The sequence below is a fragment of the Bidens hawaiensis genome, unplaced genomic scaffold (genome assembly GCF_021521415.1).
Source record: "Bidens hawaiensis isolate Kalapana, Puna unplaced genomic scaffold, B.hawaiensis_p1.1 tig00000820_1, whole genome shotgun sequence".
In the NCBI taxonomy this organism is placed as follows: Eukaryota; Viridiplantae; Streptophyta; class Magnoliopsida; order Asterales; family Asteraceae; genus Bidens; species Bidens hawaiensis.
Window position 1 is genome coordinate 1070994 of NW_027491048.1, and position 20068 is coordinate 1091061.

At 39.9% G+C, this 20068-nt stretch overlaps 2 protein-coding genes across 2 annotated transcripts in view; both read left to right on the forward strand.

Moving 5' to 3' along the window:
* LOC143539619 (ubiquitin-ribosomal protein eL40 fusion protein) overlaps positions 1-20068 on the forward strand; it is a 183801-nt gene that overhangs the window by 141265 nt on the left and 22468 nt on the right. The gene's annotated exons all lie outside the window — the stretch shown is intronic.
* On the forward strand, positions 17949-18455 carry LOC143541029 (uncharacterized). Its single transcript, XM_077033950.1, has one exon. The coding sequence runs from the start codon at positions 17949-17951 to the stop codon at positions 18453-18455; it is 507 nt and encodes a 168-aa protein (XP_076890065.1).

The following is a 20068-nucleotide window of genomic DNA, read 5'->3' on the forward strand; positions in this document are numbered from 1 at the left end:
TTTCGAAATGGCCCCGGGGTGGCGTCAGGGCATAATTATTGATCCGATTCTTTCGTATGTTTATAAAATATTGTATGCAAGTATACAAGACCAAATTTCTGATCCGATTCAGTAGTTCGACCCATACTCAGATTTTTCTCCGGCTCGGTGAAAATACTCTTTTGACAATATTGGCAAAACATCAAACAAGCCCCGGGGTGGCGCCAGGGCATAATTATTGATCCGATTATTTCGGATGTTTATAAAATATTGTATGGAAGTATCCAAGACCGAATTTCTGATCCGATTCATTGGTTCGACCCATACTCAGTTTTTTCTACGGCTCGGTGAACATATCACTTTTGCAATACTGGCCAAATTTCGAACTGGCCCCGAGGTGGCGTCAGGAAATAAATATTGATCCGATTCTTTCGTATGTTTATAAAATATTGTCTGGAAGTCTCCAAGACCGAATTTCTGATCCGATTTAGTGGTTCGACCCATACTCAGTTTTTTCTCCGGCTCGGTGAACATACCCCTTTGGCAATACTAGCAAAATTTCGAACGGGCCCCAGGGTGGCGTCGTGGCATAATTATTGATCCGATTCTTTCGTATGTTTATAAAATATTATATGTAAGTCTCCAAGACCGAATTTTGATCTGATTCAGTGGTTCGTCCCATACTCTGTTTTTTCTCCGACTCGGTGAACATACCCCTTTGGCAATACTGGAAAAACTTCGAACAAACTCTGGGGTGGCGTCAGGGCCTAATTATTGATCCGATTCTTTCGTATGTTTATAAATTATTTTATGGAAGTCTCCAAGACCGAATTTCTGATCCGATTAAGTGGTTCGACCCATATTACGTTTTTTATCCGGCTCGGTGAATATACCCCTTCGGCAATACTGGCAAAATTTAGAACGGGCCACGGGGGTGGCGTCAGGGCATAATTATTGATCTAATTCTTTCGTATATTTATAAAGTATTGTATTGAAGTCTCCAAGACCGAAATTCTGATCCGATTCATTTTTTCGACTCGTACTCAGTTTATTCTCCGGCTCGGTGAACATTCCCATTTGGCAATACTGGCAAAATTACCAACTGACCCCGAGGTGGCGTCAGGGCAAAATTATCGATTCGATTCTTTCGTATGTTTATAAAATATTGTAAAAAAAACACCACGACCGAATTTCTGATCCGATTATGTGGTTCGACCCATACTCAGTTTATTCACCGGCTCGGTGAACATACCCCTTCGGCTATACTGGCAAAATTTAGAACGGGCCCCTGGGTGGTGCAGGGCATAATTATTGATCCGATTCTTTCGTATGTTTATAAAATATTGTATGGAAGTCTATAAGACTGAATTACTGATCCGATTCAGTGGTTCGACCCGTACTCAGTTTTTTCTCCGTCTCGGTGAACATACCCATTTCGCAATACTGCCAAAATTACGAACGGGCCCCGGAGTTGCGTTAAGGCATAATTATTGATCCGATTCTTTAGTATGTTTATAAAATATTGTATGGAAGTCTCCAAGACCGAATTTCTGATCTTATTCAGTGGTTCGACCCATACTAAGTTTTTTCTCCGGCTCGGTGAAGATACCCCTTTGACAATACTAGCAAAATATCGAACGGGCCCCGGGGTGGTGTCGAGGCATAATTATTGATCCGATTCTTTCGTATGTTAATAAAATATTGTATGGAAGTATCCAAGACCGAATTTCTGATCCGATTCAGTGGTTCGACCCATACTCAGTTTTTTCTCCGGCTCCGTGAACTTCGAACAAGCCCCGGGGTGGCGTCAGGGCATAATTATTGATCATACTCTTTCGTATGTTTATAAAATATTGTATGGAAGTATTCAAGACCGAATTTCTAATCCGATTCAGTGGTTCGACCCGTACTCAGTTTTTTCTCAGGCTCGGTGAACATACCCCTTTGGCTATACTAGCAAAATTTTGAACGGGGCCCGAGGTGGCGTAAGGGCAAAATTATTAATCCGATTCTTTCGTATATTTATAAAATATTGTATGGAATTATCCAAGACCGAATATCTGATCCGATTCAGTGGTTCGACCCATACTGAATTTTTTCTCCGGCTCGATGAACATACACCTTTGGCAATAATGGAAAAACTTCGAACAAGCCCCGGGGTGGCGTAAGGGCATAATTATTGATCCGATTCTTTTGTATGTTTATAAAATATTGTATGGAAGTATCCAAGACCGAATTTCTGATCCGATTCAGTGGTTCGACCCATACTCAATTTTTTCTCCGGCTCGGTGAACATACCCATTTGGCAATACTGTCAAAATTTCGAACAAGCCCCGGGGTGGCGTCAGGGGATAATTATTGATCCGATTCTTTTGTATGTTTATAAAATATTTTATGGAAGTCTCTAAGACCGAATTCTGATCCGGTTCAGTGGTTCGACCAGTACTCAGTTTTTTCTCCGGCTTGGTGAACATACCCATTTGGCAATACATATAAAACTCGAACAAGCTCCGAGGTGGCCTCAGGGCATAATTATTGATCTGATTCTTTAGTATGTTTATAAAATATTGTATGTAAGTCTTCAAAACCGAATTTCTGATATGATTCAGTGGTTCGACCCATACTTAGTTTTTTTTCCGGCTCGGTGAACATAACCCTTTGGCAATATTGGCAAAACTTCGAACAAGCCTCGGGGTGGCGATAGGGAATAATTACTGATCCGATTCTTTCGTATGTTTATAAAATATTGTATGGAAGTCTCGAAGACGGAATTTCTGATCCGATTCAGTGGTTCGTCCCAAACTCAATTTTTTCTCCGGCTCGGTGAAGATACCCCTTTGACAATACTAGCAAAATATCGAACGGGCCCCGGGGTGGTGTCGGGGCATAATTATTGATCCGATTCTTTCGTATGTTTATCAAATATTGTATGGAAGTCTTCAAGACCGAATTTATGATCTGATTTAATTGTTCGACCCATACTCAGTTTTTTCTCCACCTCGGTGAACATAACCCTTTGGCAATACTGGCAAATTTTGAACAAGCCCCGGGGTGGCGACGAGGCATAATTATTGATCCGATTCTTTCGTATGCTTTTAAAATATTATATGGAAGTCTCCAAGACCGAATTTCAGATCCGATTCAGTGGTTCGATCTATACTCAGTTTTTTCTCCGGCTCGGTGAAGTTACCCCTTTGGCAATACTGGCAAAATGTCGAATGGGCCCCGGGGTGGCGTCGGGGCATAATTATTGATCCGATTATTTCGTATGTTTATAAAATATTGCATGGAAGTCTCGAAAACCGAATTTCTGATCTGATTCAGTAGTTCGACACATACTTAGTTTTTTCTCCGGCTCGGTGAACATAACCCTTTGGCAATACTTGGAAAATTTCGAACGGGCCCCGGGTTGGCGTCAAAGCATAATTATTGATCCGATTCTTTGGTATGTTTATAAAATATTGTATGGATGTCTCCACGACGAATTTCTGATCCGATTCTGTGGTTCGACCCATACTCAGTTTTTTCTCTGGCTTAGTGAATATACCCATTTGGCAATGCACTGGCAAAATTTCAAACGGGCCCCGGGGTGGCGCCGGGGCATAATTATTGATCCGATTCTTTCGTATGTTTATAAAATATTGTATGGAAGTCTTCAAGACCGAAATTCTGATCCGATTTAGTGGTCCAACCCGTACTCAGTTTTTTCTCCGAATCGGTGAACATAACCCTTTGGCAATACTGGTAAAATTTCGGAAGGGCCCCGGGGTGGGGTTTGGGCATAATTATTGATCCGATTCTTTGGAATGTTTATAATATAATGTATGGAAGTCTCCATAACATAATTTCTCATCCAATTCAGTGTTTCGACCCGTACTCAGTTTTAACTCCGGCTCGGTGAACATACCCCTTTGGCAATACTTTCAAAATTTCGAACGGGCTCCGAGGTGGCGTCACGGCATAATTATTGATCTGATTTTTTCGTATGTTTATAAAATATTGTATGGAAGTCTCCAAGACCGAATTTCTGATCCGATTCAGTGGTTCGACCCATACTCAGTTTTTTCTCTGGCTCGGTGAAGATACCCCTTTGGCAATACTCGCAAAATTTCGAACGGGCCCTGGGGTGGAGTCGGGGCATAATTATTGATCCGATTCTTTCGTATATTTATAAAATATTGTATGGAAGTCTCGAAGATCGAATGTCTGATCTGATTAAGTGGTTCGACCCATACTTTGTTTTTTTTTCTGGCTCGGGGAACATAACCCTTTGACAATACTTGGAAAATATCGAACGGGTCCCGGGGGTGGCGTCTGGGCATAATTATTGATCTGATTTTTTTGTATGTTTATGAAATATTGTATGGAAGTCTCCAAGACAGAATTTCTGATCCGATTCAGTGGTTCGACTCATACTCATTTTTTTCTCCGGCTCAGTGAATATAACACTTTGGCAATACTTGAAAAATTTCGAACGGGTCCCGGGGTGGCGTTATGGCAGAGTTATTGATCTGATTCTTTGGTATGTTTATAAAATATTGTATGGAAGTCTCCAAGACAGATTTCTGATCCGATTCAGTGGTTCGACCCATATTCAGGTTTTTCCCCGGCTCGGTGAACATAACCCTTTGTCAATATTGGGAAAATTTCGAACGGGCCTGGGGTGGCGTCAGGGTATAATTATTGATCCGATTATTTCGTACGTTTATAAAATATTGTATGTAAGTCTCCAATACCGAATTTCTGATCTGATTAAGAGTTCGACCCATACTCAATTTTTTCTCCGGCTTGGTGAACATAACCTTTTGGTAATACTGGAAAAATTCCGAACGGGCCCTCGAGTGGAGTCAGGGCATTATTGTTTATACGATTCTATCCGATTCTAAGAACGAAGTTATGATCCGATTCGGTGGTTCGACCCATTCTCGGTTTTTTCTCCGGCTCGGTGAACATACCCCTTTGACAATACTGGCAAAATTTTGAACGGGCCCCGGGGTGGCGTCAGGACATAATTATTGATTCGATTCTTTCGTATATTTATAAAATATTGTATGGAAGTCTCCAAAACCGAATTTCAGATCCGATTCATTGGTTCTACACATACTCAGTTTTTTTTCTGCTCTGGAAGATACCCCTTTGGCATTACTGCCAAAATTTCGAACGGGCCCCGGGGTGGCGTTAGGGCATAATTATTGATCTGATTATTTTGTATGTGTATAAAATATTGTATGGAAGTATTCAAGACAGAATTTCTGATCCGATTCAGTGGTTCGACCCATACTCCGATTTTTCTCCAGCTCGGTGAACATACCCCTTTGGCAATACTGGCAAAATTTTGAACGGGTCCTGGGTGGCGTCAAGGCATAAGTATTGATCCGATTATTTCGTATGTTTATAAAATTTTGTATGGAAGTTTCCAAGAACGATGTTTTGATCCGATTCAGTGGTTCGACCCATACTCAGTTTTTTCTCCGGCTCGGTGGACACCCATTTGGCAATACTAGCAAAGTTTAGAACGAGCCCTAGGGTGGCGTCAAGGCATAATTATTGATCCGATTCTTTCGTATATTTATAAAATATTGTATGAAAGTCTCCAAGACCGAATTTCTTATCCGATTAAGTAGTTCCACCAATACTCAATTTTTATTCCGGCTCTGTGAACATAACCATTTGGAAATACTGGGAAAAATTCGAACGAGCCGCGTGGTGGCGTCAGCGCATAATTATTGATCCGATTCTTTCTTAGGGTAGTAAAATATTGTATGAAAGTTTCCAAGACCGAATTTCTGATCCGATTCAGTGGTTCGACCCATACTCAGTTTTTTCTCCGGCTCCGTGAACTTCGAACAAGCCCCGGGGTGGCGTCAGGGCATAATTATTTATCCTACTCTTTCGTATGTTTATAAAATATTGTATGGAAGTATTTAAGACCGAATTTCTGATCCGATTCAGTGGTTCGACCCGTACTCAGTTTTTTCTCAGGCTCGGTGAACATACCCCTTTGGCAATACTGGCAAATTTTAGAACGGGCCCTAGGGTGACGTCAGGGCATAATTATTGATCCGATTATTTTGTATATTTATATAATATTGTATGGAAGTCTCCAAGACCGAATTTCTGATCCGATTTAGTGGTTCGACGCATACTCAGATTTTCTCCAGCTCGGTGAACATACCCCTTTCACAATACCGGCCAAATTTTGAACGACCCGCGGGGTGGCGTCAGGGCATAATTCTTGATCCGATTCTTTCTTAGGGTAATAAAATATTGTATGAAAGTCTTCAAGAGCGAATTTCTGATCCCATTATGTGGTTCGACCCATACTCAGTTTTTTCTCTGGCTCGGTGAATATAGCCCTTTGGCAATACTAGCAAAATTTCGAACGGGCCCCGGGGTGGCGCCAGGGCATAATTATTGATCCGATTCTTTCTTAGGGTAATAAAATATTGTATGAAAGTCTCTAAAACCGAATTTCTGTCCGATTTTGCGGTTCGACCCATACTCAGTTTTTTCTCCGTCTCGGTGAACATGCCCGTTTAGCAATACTGGCAAAATTTCGAACGGGCCCCGAGTGGCGTTAGGGAATAATTATTGATCCGATTATTTCGTATGTTTATAAAATATTGTATGGAAATCTCCAAGGCCAGATTTCTGATCTGATTCAGTGGTTCGCCCCATACTTAGGTTTTTCCCCGGCTCGGTGAACATACCCTTTTGGCAATACTGGCAAAATTTAGAATGGGCCCCGGGGTGGCTGTAACGACTCCGACGAAACCCGGTATACCCTAACCGGTAGACAATCGTTACGTCATATTTAATGTCGGGTACATGAGTTACCATAGTAATTATACGAGAATACATGGTTCACTGTATTGATTGTACGTGAATATATAATTCATCGTATTGAATATGCGATTAATCGATCGATAGTTATTGAAACCCGAACGAATCGAGGGTTTAATTATAGACGAGATATATGATATTTAGTGATGTTTACGAAGTATTAAAGCTTCGGGATAAGTGAATTAAAGCACAGAAAAAGAATTTCGATTTAATGGTACGTCGGTACATTAAACGAAACCTTTAATACCAAACCGAGCAAGAGATGATCGATCAAGCCGAAAAAGATGCGCGATAATTAATGATATGATGTTTTAAGTTAATAAATGTCATGGTTTAAGTTTTTAAAGATTTTAAATCGGTTTTATATAAATTTCATTTTTAAGCCGAAAAACGACCGTTTTAGCCTCGTTTTAAGCCGAATTAAACATTTAACCGAAAAACGAACTGAACCAGATTATCCAAAACATTATCCGGATTACGGGAATCCAATTGTGTGGCTAGGAATGGAGAAGTGGGTCCCAGCCCACCCCTCCAAGAAGCCGATCGGACCACCACCCCCACAAACTCACTTCATTTTCTTTTTTTACAACAAACATATCAACAAACCTTCATCTCCTCTTCACATATAATCCAAACCGAGATTTTGGAGCAAGAAAACAAGGTAAAGAATCGAGTTAATCACGTTTCCATCTCCGTTTTTTGAGTTTATTTGCAAGAAAATGAGGTTTCAAAGATGAAAACCGATTCTTGCATGATCAAGTGATGTATACGGGTTATACAAGGGAACTTGGTCCAAGAAAGGAGTTAAACGGACCAAAAACGAATTTTTACGGTTTAAATCTTTGTTTTTGAATCATAACCGAAACTATAGTGTAAGAGGCTTGATCGTGAGTGTAACTTGCTTGGTATTGTGGTATGTTGGTTGTAGGTTCTGTGTTTAGTGGTAGATAAGGCGGAAAGACGAGTTTGTAGCTTGTAGTGGCGGAAAACGAAAGGTATATTCGGTTATGTTCGGTTTTGGAGTTTTTGGACAGATTGTTGATCGTTTGGAGTTAGGTCATGAAATTTTACAGAGGTGTCTGTTGCATCCCGTTTACGTTTCCGCTGCGGTTACGGGGTGATACAGAAGTTGGTATCAGAGCCATTGGTTATAAAGAATTAGGATGTCTTTAAAAGATACCTAAAATATAACCAGTAGCTCAAGTATTATAGGATCTGAATATCAACTAATAATTTATAGTGACGAGATCTGGATGAACTTGGATGGACAAGTGAGTTATTATGGTCCGGAACATAATAACAGACTTGTCCGCACGAGGGAGTTCAGGGGAAGTCACGGGGTACGTTAATAGGTAAAAATGGCAACATATATGTTAAGTATATAATATTATTTATGCGTGCTAATGTGTATATATATATATATATATGTATATATCTTGCGGGTACATGTATTGAGAAATAAGACCCGGATAAGGAACCGGGGGAATGAAATAATAAAAAGTACCGAGGATGCTGAAATTTCTAGAGCATCGGTTGATGATAAGTCAGACTTATCGGGCCATAGTTATGATAGTACCAAGTTAGATCTCTCGTTTGACATTAACCAGAAATATCTAGTAACCGTCACACCCAACCAAAATTGATAAATCCCTTACCCTACCAACACCGGTACCGTATATCCTAATAACCCCCTATGTTCACCCGAACCGTCAACCCTCACGTACGGACGGACCCGTACCTGAACCCATTCTTATTCCATTAAGGTAAATAAATAAATAAATAAATAAGATAAAATAAAATAAAGTACAATAATAATGATAATAAATTTGAGAATAAATGAGCAGATAAAATAATATATAGAAATATATATATGTATTTCTCACTCTCAAACATATGAGTCATACCACCTCCAGATCGAGAATTACCGATTTTAGCGAACCTAGAACGCCTGAGGACATTGATTGAGCAAGTGATAGAGTTTTTCATAATAGTAATTAATAATATTTGAAGGCAACCCATGTTGCGCGATTACCTGGAACCTTGCAACTCACTATGTTAACCTTACATCCGTTAGATGCCTATACCCATGTATACTCGAATAGAATGAGTACCCATACACAAAGAGGTGTTGGAATCATTATAGCATAGTTGGTTATTCGTTCGTAGGTGGTATACCGTGTATGCCGGATATACGAATAGACACGGATATTATAACTCCGTGGTACGTAATCGTTTGGTGCTCACGGTGAGCATGTATCGGTTATGCTGACATGCAGAAGGATATTGAAATCAAGTATATTAAACATTAATCTTTGTTGAGAAAGATCTATATGTCGGTTGGTGACAAGGGTTATGAAACATATTTAAACGTTAACCGACGTCAGGTTAAGTCCATATGTTATTATACTTGTGGGACATATATACTAGATACTGGTAGGTGTAATATGTATGATAATATTTGGTGTGTATGTGTACCTGCTGTTATGATTGAACTGGTAACGAGTTATACGGTGAGATTAGTATTGATTACTGCGTACGGGATGAGTACGGCAGAATGACATAAAAGAGTAACTCCAATGATGGAGATTGATATGATTCAGTTGATTGCTCAAAGATAGCAGATGATGATACCGAATGTCGTATCACAGATCACTGCTAGTGTTGATGCAAATGTGATCGCAGAATTATAGATCGAGCAATCACATGAATATGAATATTTCAATTCTTAGTGGTATTACTAAGAGTGATAATGTCCCGCCGAATACTATTATGACTACAAGTATTAGTTATAAACTAAACATGAATAGTAGTAGTAATGAATTAGATCCGGTATGAAGGATATGTTTGTTGGTTGTGTTAAGGAAATTATTGATAGTTTACTGATGGTAAAGGGAGGAATGGTTTAGCGAGTGGATAGAAAAGATCGAAGTGGTTAAGGATACTGGTAAGAGTCTAGAACATTGTGTGGTGAAATATGCTACAGATATGTTGGTAGATTATGTTGTATCGTGATGGAACACGATGGTACAAAATTATAGTTAGAAAATTATTACTCAGATGATATGGTCAGAAATTAAAATTCTTGTGCTAGAGCACTTTTATTCGAGTAATTAAGTTCAGAGATTGGAAACTGAGCTATGGAAGATAGAAATGTTGTGTGCTGATCACTTAAAACACGCTAATCGTTTGAAGGAATTGTCATGTCTGGTAACATGGCTAATTACTCCTGAAACTAAGCGAAGTGAGCGCTATATTGGGGACTAACTCCATCGATAAGGAGTATAGTCAACCCTGTAAAATATACAACTTTTGGAAGGGTTGTGTCACAAGCCAGCATTGATATATTTAACTCTATGGGAAGCGGACTGGAAGGACGTTAGGTGAGACGTCGAGTGTTAAAGAAGAGAAATGATAACGGTATAGTGCAAGATAGACTTTTGAATAAGTAGGTATGTCCTACAACCCAGAATTATACTAAGACTAGTTCTGGTGTGAAAACATGAACCGCATGAAGGGTCCTTCCCTAAATGTGGAAAATATGGTTATCGGCAGGAAGAAGAATGTCGAGTGATAGTAGGCCACAGGTGTGGTAAAGATGGACGTAATGCCCTAATTGTAGAACCAATTGAAGCCATGTGAACCGGCAACCACAAACCATTCGTGTACAACCACTCCGAACCCAACAACTTCAATAACAATCCATCCAAAGAAACCAAATTACACCAAACAGTTGTACTTGCTATGAATGTGGCAGTACAGAACGTTTCAAGAGAAATTGCCCAAAGTTGAACTAAGGTGTCGTTGGAAGACGAACCTCATGACAAGCATCAACCTCTGATCAAGCAAGCAGCCGTGCTTTTGTGAGTAATTCGAATAAAGCACGTCATGATCCAAAGGTAGTATTAAGTACGTTGTAGTTTTAAATCAATAGGCTTCAGTGATATTTTTACGGTCGCCGATAGAAGTTAGTTCCTGTTAACCTCCTATCATTTGGAAAGATACCGATTAGTGAAACTATAGAACCCAATACTGTAGAATCGCTAACGGTAAGCCCCTAATGGTTAACTAAATTGTTCGGAATTGTCCTATTATTCGGAACGATTAACCTTTCCTTATTAACATGCGACCAGTAAAGTTAAGAAGTTTTGACGTAATAGTTAACATGGATTGGCAAATTCAACTTGAAGCTGAAATCAAATAGGAGAAGAAGATGATTAGAAGCTCTCCTTCGGATGATGAAGCGATTAGATACAGAGAAAAGTGTACGGTATTATGTTACCACTCTAATCTCATCTTGAGATGTTATAATATTTACGACAAGAAGACGTGGTGTATTTAACAAACGCGATTGCCAAAGTATTTAAAAGAAAACATATAGAAGATGTTTCGGTGATACTTAAATATCCAGAAGTTTTCCCAGAAGAACTTCCGGGATTACCGCCAACCCGACAGGTCGAATTCAGAATCGATTTAATACCTCAAGCTGGCCCTGTTGCTAAAGCATCTTACCGACTTGCGCCAACTGAAATGCAAGAATTATTGGATAAAGATTTTATACGACCTAGTTAGTCACCATGGGGTGCACCAGTGTTATTTGGGAAATGAAGGACGGAAGTGTTAGGATATGTATGGATTAGGGAGAATTAAATAAAGTGACAATCAAGAATAGATATTCTCTTCTTCGAGGTAAATGATCTGTTTAACCAACTGCAAGGGGCGATTTATTTTTAGAAAATTGATCTTAGATATAGTTATCACCAAATGGAAAAAATCCAAGAAGAGGACGTTGCAACAACAGCGTTTCGGACTCGCTACGGCCATTATGAATTCTTAGTTATGCCTTTCGGGCTAACAAATGCGCCGGCAGCATTCATGGAACTCATGAACCGAGTCTGTAAACTTTATTTTGACAAATTTTTCATAGCATTCATTGATGATATTTTGATATATTTGCAACGTAAAGAAGAGCACGAACGACGTGTAAGGAAAATTGTGGAAGTGTTAAAGCAAGAGGAGTTGTACGCGAAGTTTTCGAAATGTGATTTTGAATAAAGAAGGCATAATCCCTTGGTCATGTTGTAAAGCAACAAGGATTTCACATTGATCCAAATAAGATGGAAACCATTAAAATTGTGCCAAGCGCCGATTTTAAGTCTCCCTGACGGAGACGATGGTTTTGTCGCGTATTGTGACGCATCGCGTAGAGGGTTAGGATGCGTGTTGACGCAGTATAATAAGGTTATAGCCTATACTTCCCGACAGTTAAAAGTACACGAGAAAAATTACACTACTCACGACTTAGAACTGGGAGCGGTTATCTTCGCACTTAAAATCTGGAGACATTATCTCTACGGTACGAAGTGCACCATCTTCACCGATCATAAAAGTTTGCAGCACATATTCGATCAGAAAGAACTGATTATGAGGCAACGAAGATGGGTCGAGTTGTTAAACGATTATGACTGTGACAGCCGTTATCACCCCGGCAAGGCTAACGTCGTAGCCGATGCCTTGAGTAGGAAAGACCGGGTTAAGCCATTGCGAGTGCGAGCGCTGGGGATGATAGTCCAGTCGAACCTTTCGGATCTGATTCGAGTCGCTCAACGTGAGGCGTTGAAAGAGGAACAATTGGAAAAGGAGGGACTTTACGGCAATGAGATGAATTTCGAACAACGCGTGGACGAAATGCTCTATTTCAGAAATCGGGTTTGAATCCCGACCCTCCATGACCTTCGTGAATTAATCATGGACGAAGCGCATAGATCGAAATATTCCATACATCCAGGATCGGATTAGACTATTGATGATACGAATATCTGGAAGGATTTTATTAATGGCCGAGTTTGGAGAAAGATATGGTTACGTATGTTGGTGAATATTTAAGTTGTGCAAGAGATAAGGCTGCACACCGAAAACCCTAGAGAACGCTACAAAGACAGAAAATTCGCCAATGATAGTGGAAATAAATTACAATGGGATTCGGGACGCAGATTCCCAAGATATATCAAAGGCATGAGGTAAATTGGGTAATCGCGGATCGATTAACCAATCCTCGCATTTCATCCCAATCCATGACGATTACCACAATGAATTCTCGCCAAAATTCATGATGGTGAAATGGTATCTCGTCGTGGAGTACCATTTTCAATTATCTCAGATCGAAATAGTCATCCTACTTCCATTATTGGAAGGCGGGAAAGAAAGCATCGAGAGCTTGAAGCTTTCTATGGGTGAAGTAATTATCACCAATTTGTTAAATTGAAAATGGGCGACAATCAAGCCATAAGATTCGAATTGATTCGAGAAACAACCAATCGGATTTATAATATTTAAGATAAGTTGAAAGCAGCGCGAGATTGGCAAAGGATTTATGCCAACATTCAAAGGAAACCATTGTCATGGGAAAGAGGTGACAAGACATTTTTAAGGCATCACCTTAGAGAGGTGATATGAGTTTTGGCAAAACCAAAAATAGCTCCTTACTATATTGGACCTCATGAGACTATCTCCATGATTGGTCTTTTAGTTTATCGATTAAAATACTCCAGGGGCTAAGTACTATACATGATGTTTTGCCATGTATACGGATTGAAAAGTGCCTAGGCGTTGAGGCAACGAAAGTACCAGTATTGGAGGTACTCATAGAAAACATGCCTGATATCATAAATAATTCCGTAGAGATAGTAGACGGAGAACTAAACAATTTGGACACACCAAGCTTTATTGATTAAGATTAAGTGGAATTCACAGCGAGGACCAAATTATACCTGGTAACGCGAGGGTGAATTCTGAAGGAAAAACCCCCCACCTTTCTCTCGGAAGGGGATAGTGGGCGTGTAAAATTTCGAGGACGAAATTTCTTAACGGGGGGAGAATGTAACGATTCCGACGAAACCCGGTATACCCTAACCGGTAGACAATAGTTACGTCATATTTAATGTCGGGTACATGAGTTATCATAGTAATTATACGAGAATACATGGTTCACTGTATTGATGGTACGTGAATATATAATTCATCGTATTGAATATGCGATTAATCGATCGATAGTTATTGAAACCCGAACGAATCGAGGGTTTAATTATAGACGAGATATATGATATTTAGTGATGTTTACGAAGTATTAAAGCTTCGGGATAAGTGAATTAAAGCACAGAAAAAGAATTTCGATTTAATGGTACGTCGGTACATTAAACGAAACCTTTAATACCAAACCGAGCAAGAGATGATCGATCAAGCCGAAAAAGATGCGCGATAATTAATGATATGATGTTTTAAGTTAATAAATGTCATGGTTTAAGTTTTTAAAGATTTTAAATCGGTTTTATATAAATTTCATTTTTAAGCCGAAAAACGACCGTTTTAGCCTCGTTTTAAGCCGAATTAAACATTTAACCGAAAAACGAACTGAACCAGATTATCCAAAACATTATCCGGATTACGGGAATCCAATTGTGTGGCTAGGAATGGAGAAGTGGGTCCCAGCCCACCCCTCCAAGAAGCCGATTGGACCACCACCCCCACAAACTCACTTCATTTTCTTTTTTTACAACAAACATATCAACAAACCTTCATCTCCTCTTCACATATAATCCAAAACCGAGATTTTGGAGCAAGAAAACAAGGTAAAGAATCGAGTTAATCACGTTTCCATCTCCGTTTTTTGAGTTTATTTGCAAGAAAATGAGGTTTCAAAGATGAAAACCGATTCTTGCATGATCAAGTGATGTATACGGGTTATACAAGGGAACTTGGTCCAAGAAAGGAGTTAAACGGACCAAAAACGAATTTTTACGGTTTAAATCTTTGTTTTTGAATCATAACCGAAACTATAGTGTAAGAGGCTTGATCGTGAGTGTAACTTGCTTGGTATTGTGGTATGTTGGTTGTAGGTTCTGTGTTTAGTGGTAGATAAGGCGGAAAGACGAGTTTGTAGCTTGTAGTGGCGGAAAACGAAAGTTATATTCGGTTATGTTCGGTTTTGGATTTTTGGACAGATTGTTGATCGTTTGGAGTTAGGTCATGAAATTTTATAGAGGTGTCTGTAGCATTCCCTTTTACGTTTCCGCTGCGGTTACGGGGTGTTACAGTGGTGTCAGGGCATAATTATTGATCCGATTATTTCGTATGTTTATAAAATATTGTATGGAAGTCTCCAAGACCAAATTTCTGATCCGATTCAGTGGTTCGACCCATACTCTGATTTTTCTCCGGCTCGGTGAACATACCCCTTTGGCAATACTGGCAAAGTTTAGAACGGGTCTTGGATGGCGTCAAGGCATAATTATTGATCCGATTATTTCGTATCTTTATATAATATTGTATGGAAATATCCAAGACCGAATTTCTGATCTGATTCAGTGGTTCGACCCATACTCAGTTTTTCCTCCGGCTCAGTGAACATACCCTTTTGGCAATACTGGCAAAATTTTGAACAGGCCGCGGGGTGGCGTCAGGGCGTAATTATTGATCCGATTCTTTTTTAGGGTAATAAAATATCGTATGAAAGTCTTCAAGAGCGAATTTCTGATCCGATTATGTGGTTCGACCCATACTCACTTTTTTCTCTGGCTCGGTGAACATACCCCTTTAGCAAAACTGGCAAAATTTCGAACGGGCCCCGGGGTGGCGCCAGGGCATAATTATTGATCCAATTCTTTCTTAGGGTAATAAAATATTGTATGAAAGTCTCCAACACCGAATTTCTGATCCGATTCTGCGGTTTGACCCATACTCAGTTTTTTCTCCGTCTCGGTGAACATGCCCCTTTAGCAATACTGGCAAAATTTCGAAAGGGCCTCGGGGTGGCGTTAGGGCATAATTATTGATCCGATTATTTCGTATGTTTATAAAATATACTATGAAAGTCTCAAAGGCCGGATTTCTGATCTGATTCAGTGGTTCATCCCATACTTTGGATTTTTCCCAGCTCGGTGAACATACCCCTTTGACAATACTCACAAAATTTAGAACGGGTCCCGGGGAGGCGTCAGGGCATAATTATTGATCCGATTCTTTCTTATGTTTATAAAATATTGTATAGAAGTCCCCAAGACCGAATTTCTGATCCGATTCTGTGGTTCGACTCATACTCAGCTTTTTCTCCGGCTCGGTGAACATACCCCTTTGGTAATATTGGTAAAATTTCGAACGGGCCCCGGAGTGGCGTCATGGCATAATTATTAATCCGATTATTTCGTATATTTATAAAATATTGTATGGAACTCTACAAGATTAAATTTCTGATCCGATTTAGTGGTTTGACCCATACTCGGTTTTTTCTCCGGCTCGGTGAACATACCCCTTTGGCAGTACTAGCAAAATTTCGAACGGGTTGCGGGGTGGCGTCAGGGTATAATTATTGATCCGATTCTTTCTTAGGGTAATAAAATATTGTATGAAAATCACTCAGACCAAATTTCTTATCCTATTCAGTGGTTCAACCCATATTCAGTTTTTTCTCCTGCTCGGTGAACATACCCTTTTGGCAATACTAGCAAAATTTAGAACGGGCTACGGGGTGGCGTCAGGTTATAATTATTGATCCGATTCTTTTGTATGTTTATAAAATATTGTATGCAAGTCTCCAAAACCGAATTTCTGATTCGATTCACTGGTTCGACCTATACTCAGTTATTTCTCCGGTCGGTGAACATTCCCCTTTGGCAATACAGGCAAAGATTCGAACGGGCCTCGAGTTGGCGTCAGGGTATAATTATTGATCTGATTCTTTCGTATGTTTATAAAATATTGAATGGAAGTCTACACGACCGAATTTCTGATCTGATTCAGTGATTCGAACCATACTCAGTTTTTTCCCCGGCTCGGTGAACATACCCTTTTGGCAATACTGGAAAATTTTAGAACGGGCCCAGGGCGTCTGGGCATAATTATTGATCCGATTATTTCGTATGTTTATAAAATATTCTATGAAAGTCTCAAAAACCGAATTTCTGATCCGATTAAATGGTTCGCCCCATACTCAGTTTTTTCTCCAGCTCGGTGAACATACCACTTTGGCAATACTGGCAAAATTTTGAATGAGCCCAAGGGTGGCGTCATACATAATTATTGATCCGATTATTTCGTATGTTTATAAAATATTGTTTGGAAGTCTCCAAAACCGAATTTCTGATCCGATTCAGTGGTTCGACCCATACTCTGTTTTTTCTCCGGCTCGATAAACATACCCCTTTGACAATACTGGCTATGAGTCGAAGGGCCTAGGGGTGGCGTCAGCGCATAATTATTGATGCGATTCTTTCGTGTGTTTATAAAATATTGTATGGAAGTCTCCAAGAATGAATTTCTGATCCGATTCAATGGTTCGACCCATACTCGGTTTTTTCTTCGGCACGGTGAACATACCCCTTTGGCCATACTGGCAAAGTTTCGAACGGGCCCCGGGGTGGCGTCAGGGCATAATTATTGATCCGATTATTTCGTACGTTTATAAAATATTGTATGGAAGTCTCCAAGACCAAATTTCTGATCCGATTCAGTGGTTCACCTATACTCTGTTTTTTCTCCGGCTCGGTGAACATACCCCTTTGGCAATACTAGCAAACTTTCGAACGGGCCCCGGGGTGGCGTCAGGGCATAATTATTGATCCGATTATTTCGTACGTTTAAAAAATATTGTATGGAAGTCTCTAAGACCGAATTTCTGATCCAATTAATTGGTTCGACCCATACTCAGTTTTTTCTCCGGCTCGGTGAACATACCCCTTTGGCAATACTGGCAAAATTTCAAACAGGCCCCGGGGTGGCGTCAGGGCATAATTATTAATCCGATTAGTTCGTATGTTTATAAAATATTGTATGGAAGTCTCCAAGACCGAATTTCTAATCCGATTCGGTGGTTTGACCCACACTCAGTTTTTTCCCCGGCTCGGTAAACATACCCCTTTGACAATACTGGACAATTTAGAACGAGCCTCGGGGTGGCGTCAGAAAAAAAAAACATCGCGGTATCAAAGCTTGAGTATCATCGATCCTTACTTCTTTTTTGCCCTACTCTCATACTTCCACAAAAAAAAAAAAAGAAATGGCTCTTCGCTGCAAATACTACCGGTCGGATCATTCCAGTGTTCAAAGGAGAAGGATATGAACACTGGAGTCTTCGGATGAAAACATTGTTGCGGTCACGAGATTTATGGGAAGTCGTGTATTTGGGGGTGACTGGTGCAGGAGATGGAGCCCAAAATAATCAAGAAGCTAGAAGAAAATATGCTCAGGCAATGACCCTTATTCAACAAGGTGTCCACGATAGTCTCTTCTCTCGTATTGCTGCTGCAGATACTGCTAAAGACACCTGGGAGATCCTACATTTGGAATTCCAAGGTGATTCTCAGGTACAATCGGTTAAACTACAAGGGTTTAGAAGAGCCTTTGAAAACATGGCTATGAAGGATGATGAGGCGGTTGGTGACTACTTCTCTCGCATTATGAATAATGCGGGACAACAAAGATCCTATGGTGAAGAACTGACTGACCAAAAAGTGGTGGAGAAAGTACTTAGGAGTTTATCTCCAAAGTTTGACTATGTCATTCCATCAATTGAAGTTGTCTTTGATCTGTCCAACGTAACACCAGTGAAGCTTATGGGACTTCTGCAGTCCCAAGAAGAATGAATGAAGAGTAGAGTTTCTCTTGATAAAGACACAAAGAACAATGATCATCCTGATGAACAGGCACTTCAAGTATACCAAGAACAAAAAAAATTCACCACGTGGACGTGGACGTGGTGGTAGAACTCCCTTTAGGGGGAGAGGAAATGGTCGAGGACGTGGAATCTTCTATAGAAGTAAAGTACCTCAGTGCTTTACATGCAAAAAATACGGGCATTTTCAAAAGGATTGCTGGTATAATGATGAAGTGCAGGCTAACGTGGATGAAGATGAAGAAACTAATGGTCAGAGCAATAAAAACGAAGATGGAGACTGAAAAGATCATGACAATAAAGAAGAACGTTTTTAGCAGTTGCACATGATCAAGAGCTGATTGCTAATGATTACGTATTGATGACAAATATCAATCACGACAACAACAATCGCTTATGGTTCATTGACTCAAGGTGTTCCAATCACATGACCGGTTCCAAGGCAAGTTTTATCTCCTTAGATGAAAACTTCAAACTAGATGTTCGCTTAGGGGATAAAAAGCGACTTGGTGTTGAAGGAAGAGGCACTGTGAAGATCCACACTGGTGGTAAAGCCTTTAAGCTACTTGATAATGTTTATTATGCGCCTAAACTTGAGTATAATTTACTTAGTGTAGGCCAACTTATGAAAAAAGGCTACTCAATATACTTCAACAAAGGAAAATGTGTCATAAAAGATGGTGATACAGGAAGAAACTTGATGGAGGTGGCAATGGCTAGTAAAAACATGTTTATTCTTGATGCAACTTCATTGATGGCAGTACACGATACACCTACCAGCAAACAACAAGCTGAAGCATTCAAATGGCATTGCAGATTTGGTCATCTCCACTTTAATGGCTTAAAGCAACTGTATGGTAAAGAAATGGTGGTAGGATTGCCCAAGATTTACACGCATGTCAATTGTGAAGCGTGTATTATTGGAAAGCAAGTAAGATCTTCATTCCAATCAACCTCCTGGTGTGCAAAAAGCAGACTTGAGCTCATTCACACAGATCTATGCGGTCCGATGCAAGTGTCAAGTCTAGGTAATAGCTTATATTACCTATTGTTTATTGATGATTTAACAAGAATGTGTTGGGTTTATTTTGTTACTAACAAAGATGAAGCCTTTAAGAAGTTCAAACTATTTAGAGTCATGGTTGAAAAAGAATGTGGTCACTCTATTAAGGTGTTACGGTCGGATAGAGGTGGAGAATTTTGCTCAAATGAATTCAATGCATATTGTGAGGAAGCTGGAATAAGAAGAGAACTCACTATTCCTTACACACCGCAACACAATGGTGTTGTGGAAAGGAAAAACAGGACCGTGATGAATTTAGCTCGCAGCATGCTTCAAGAACGTGAGCTGCCAAATGTCTTTTGGGCAGAGGCGGTAGCAACTGCAGTAAATGCTATTAACAGATTCACCTCCAGGGCTCTTGTCAATATGACTCCCTTTGAAGCTTGGACTAGTAAGAAACCCTATGTTAATCACATGAAAATATTTGGTTGCATTGCATATGGTCTTGTTCCATCATAGATGAGGAGAAAACTGGACAGCAAGTCTGAAAAGAATATCTTTTTAGGATATTCAAATCAAAG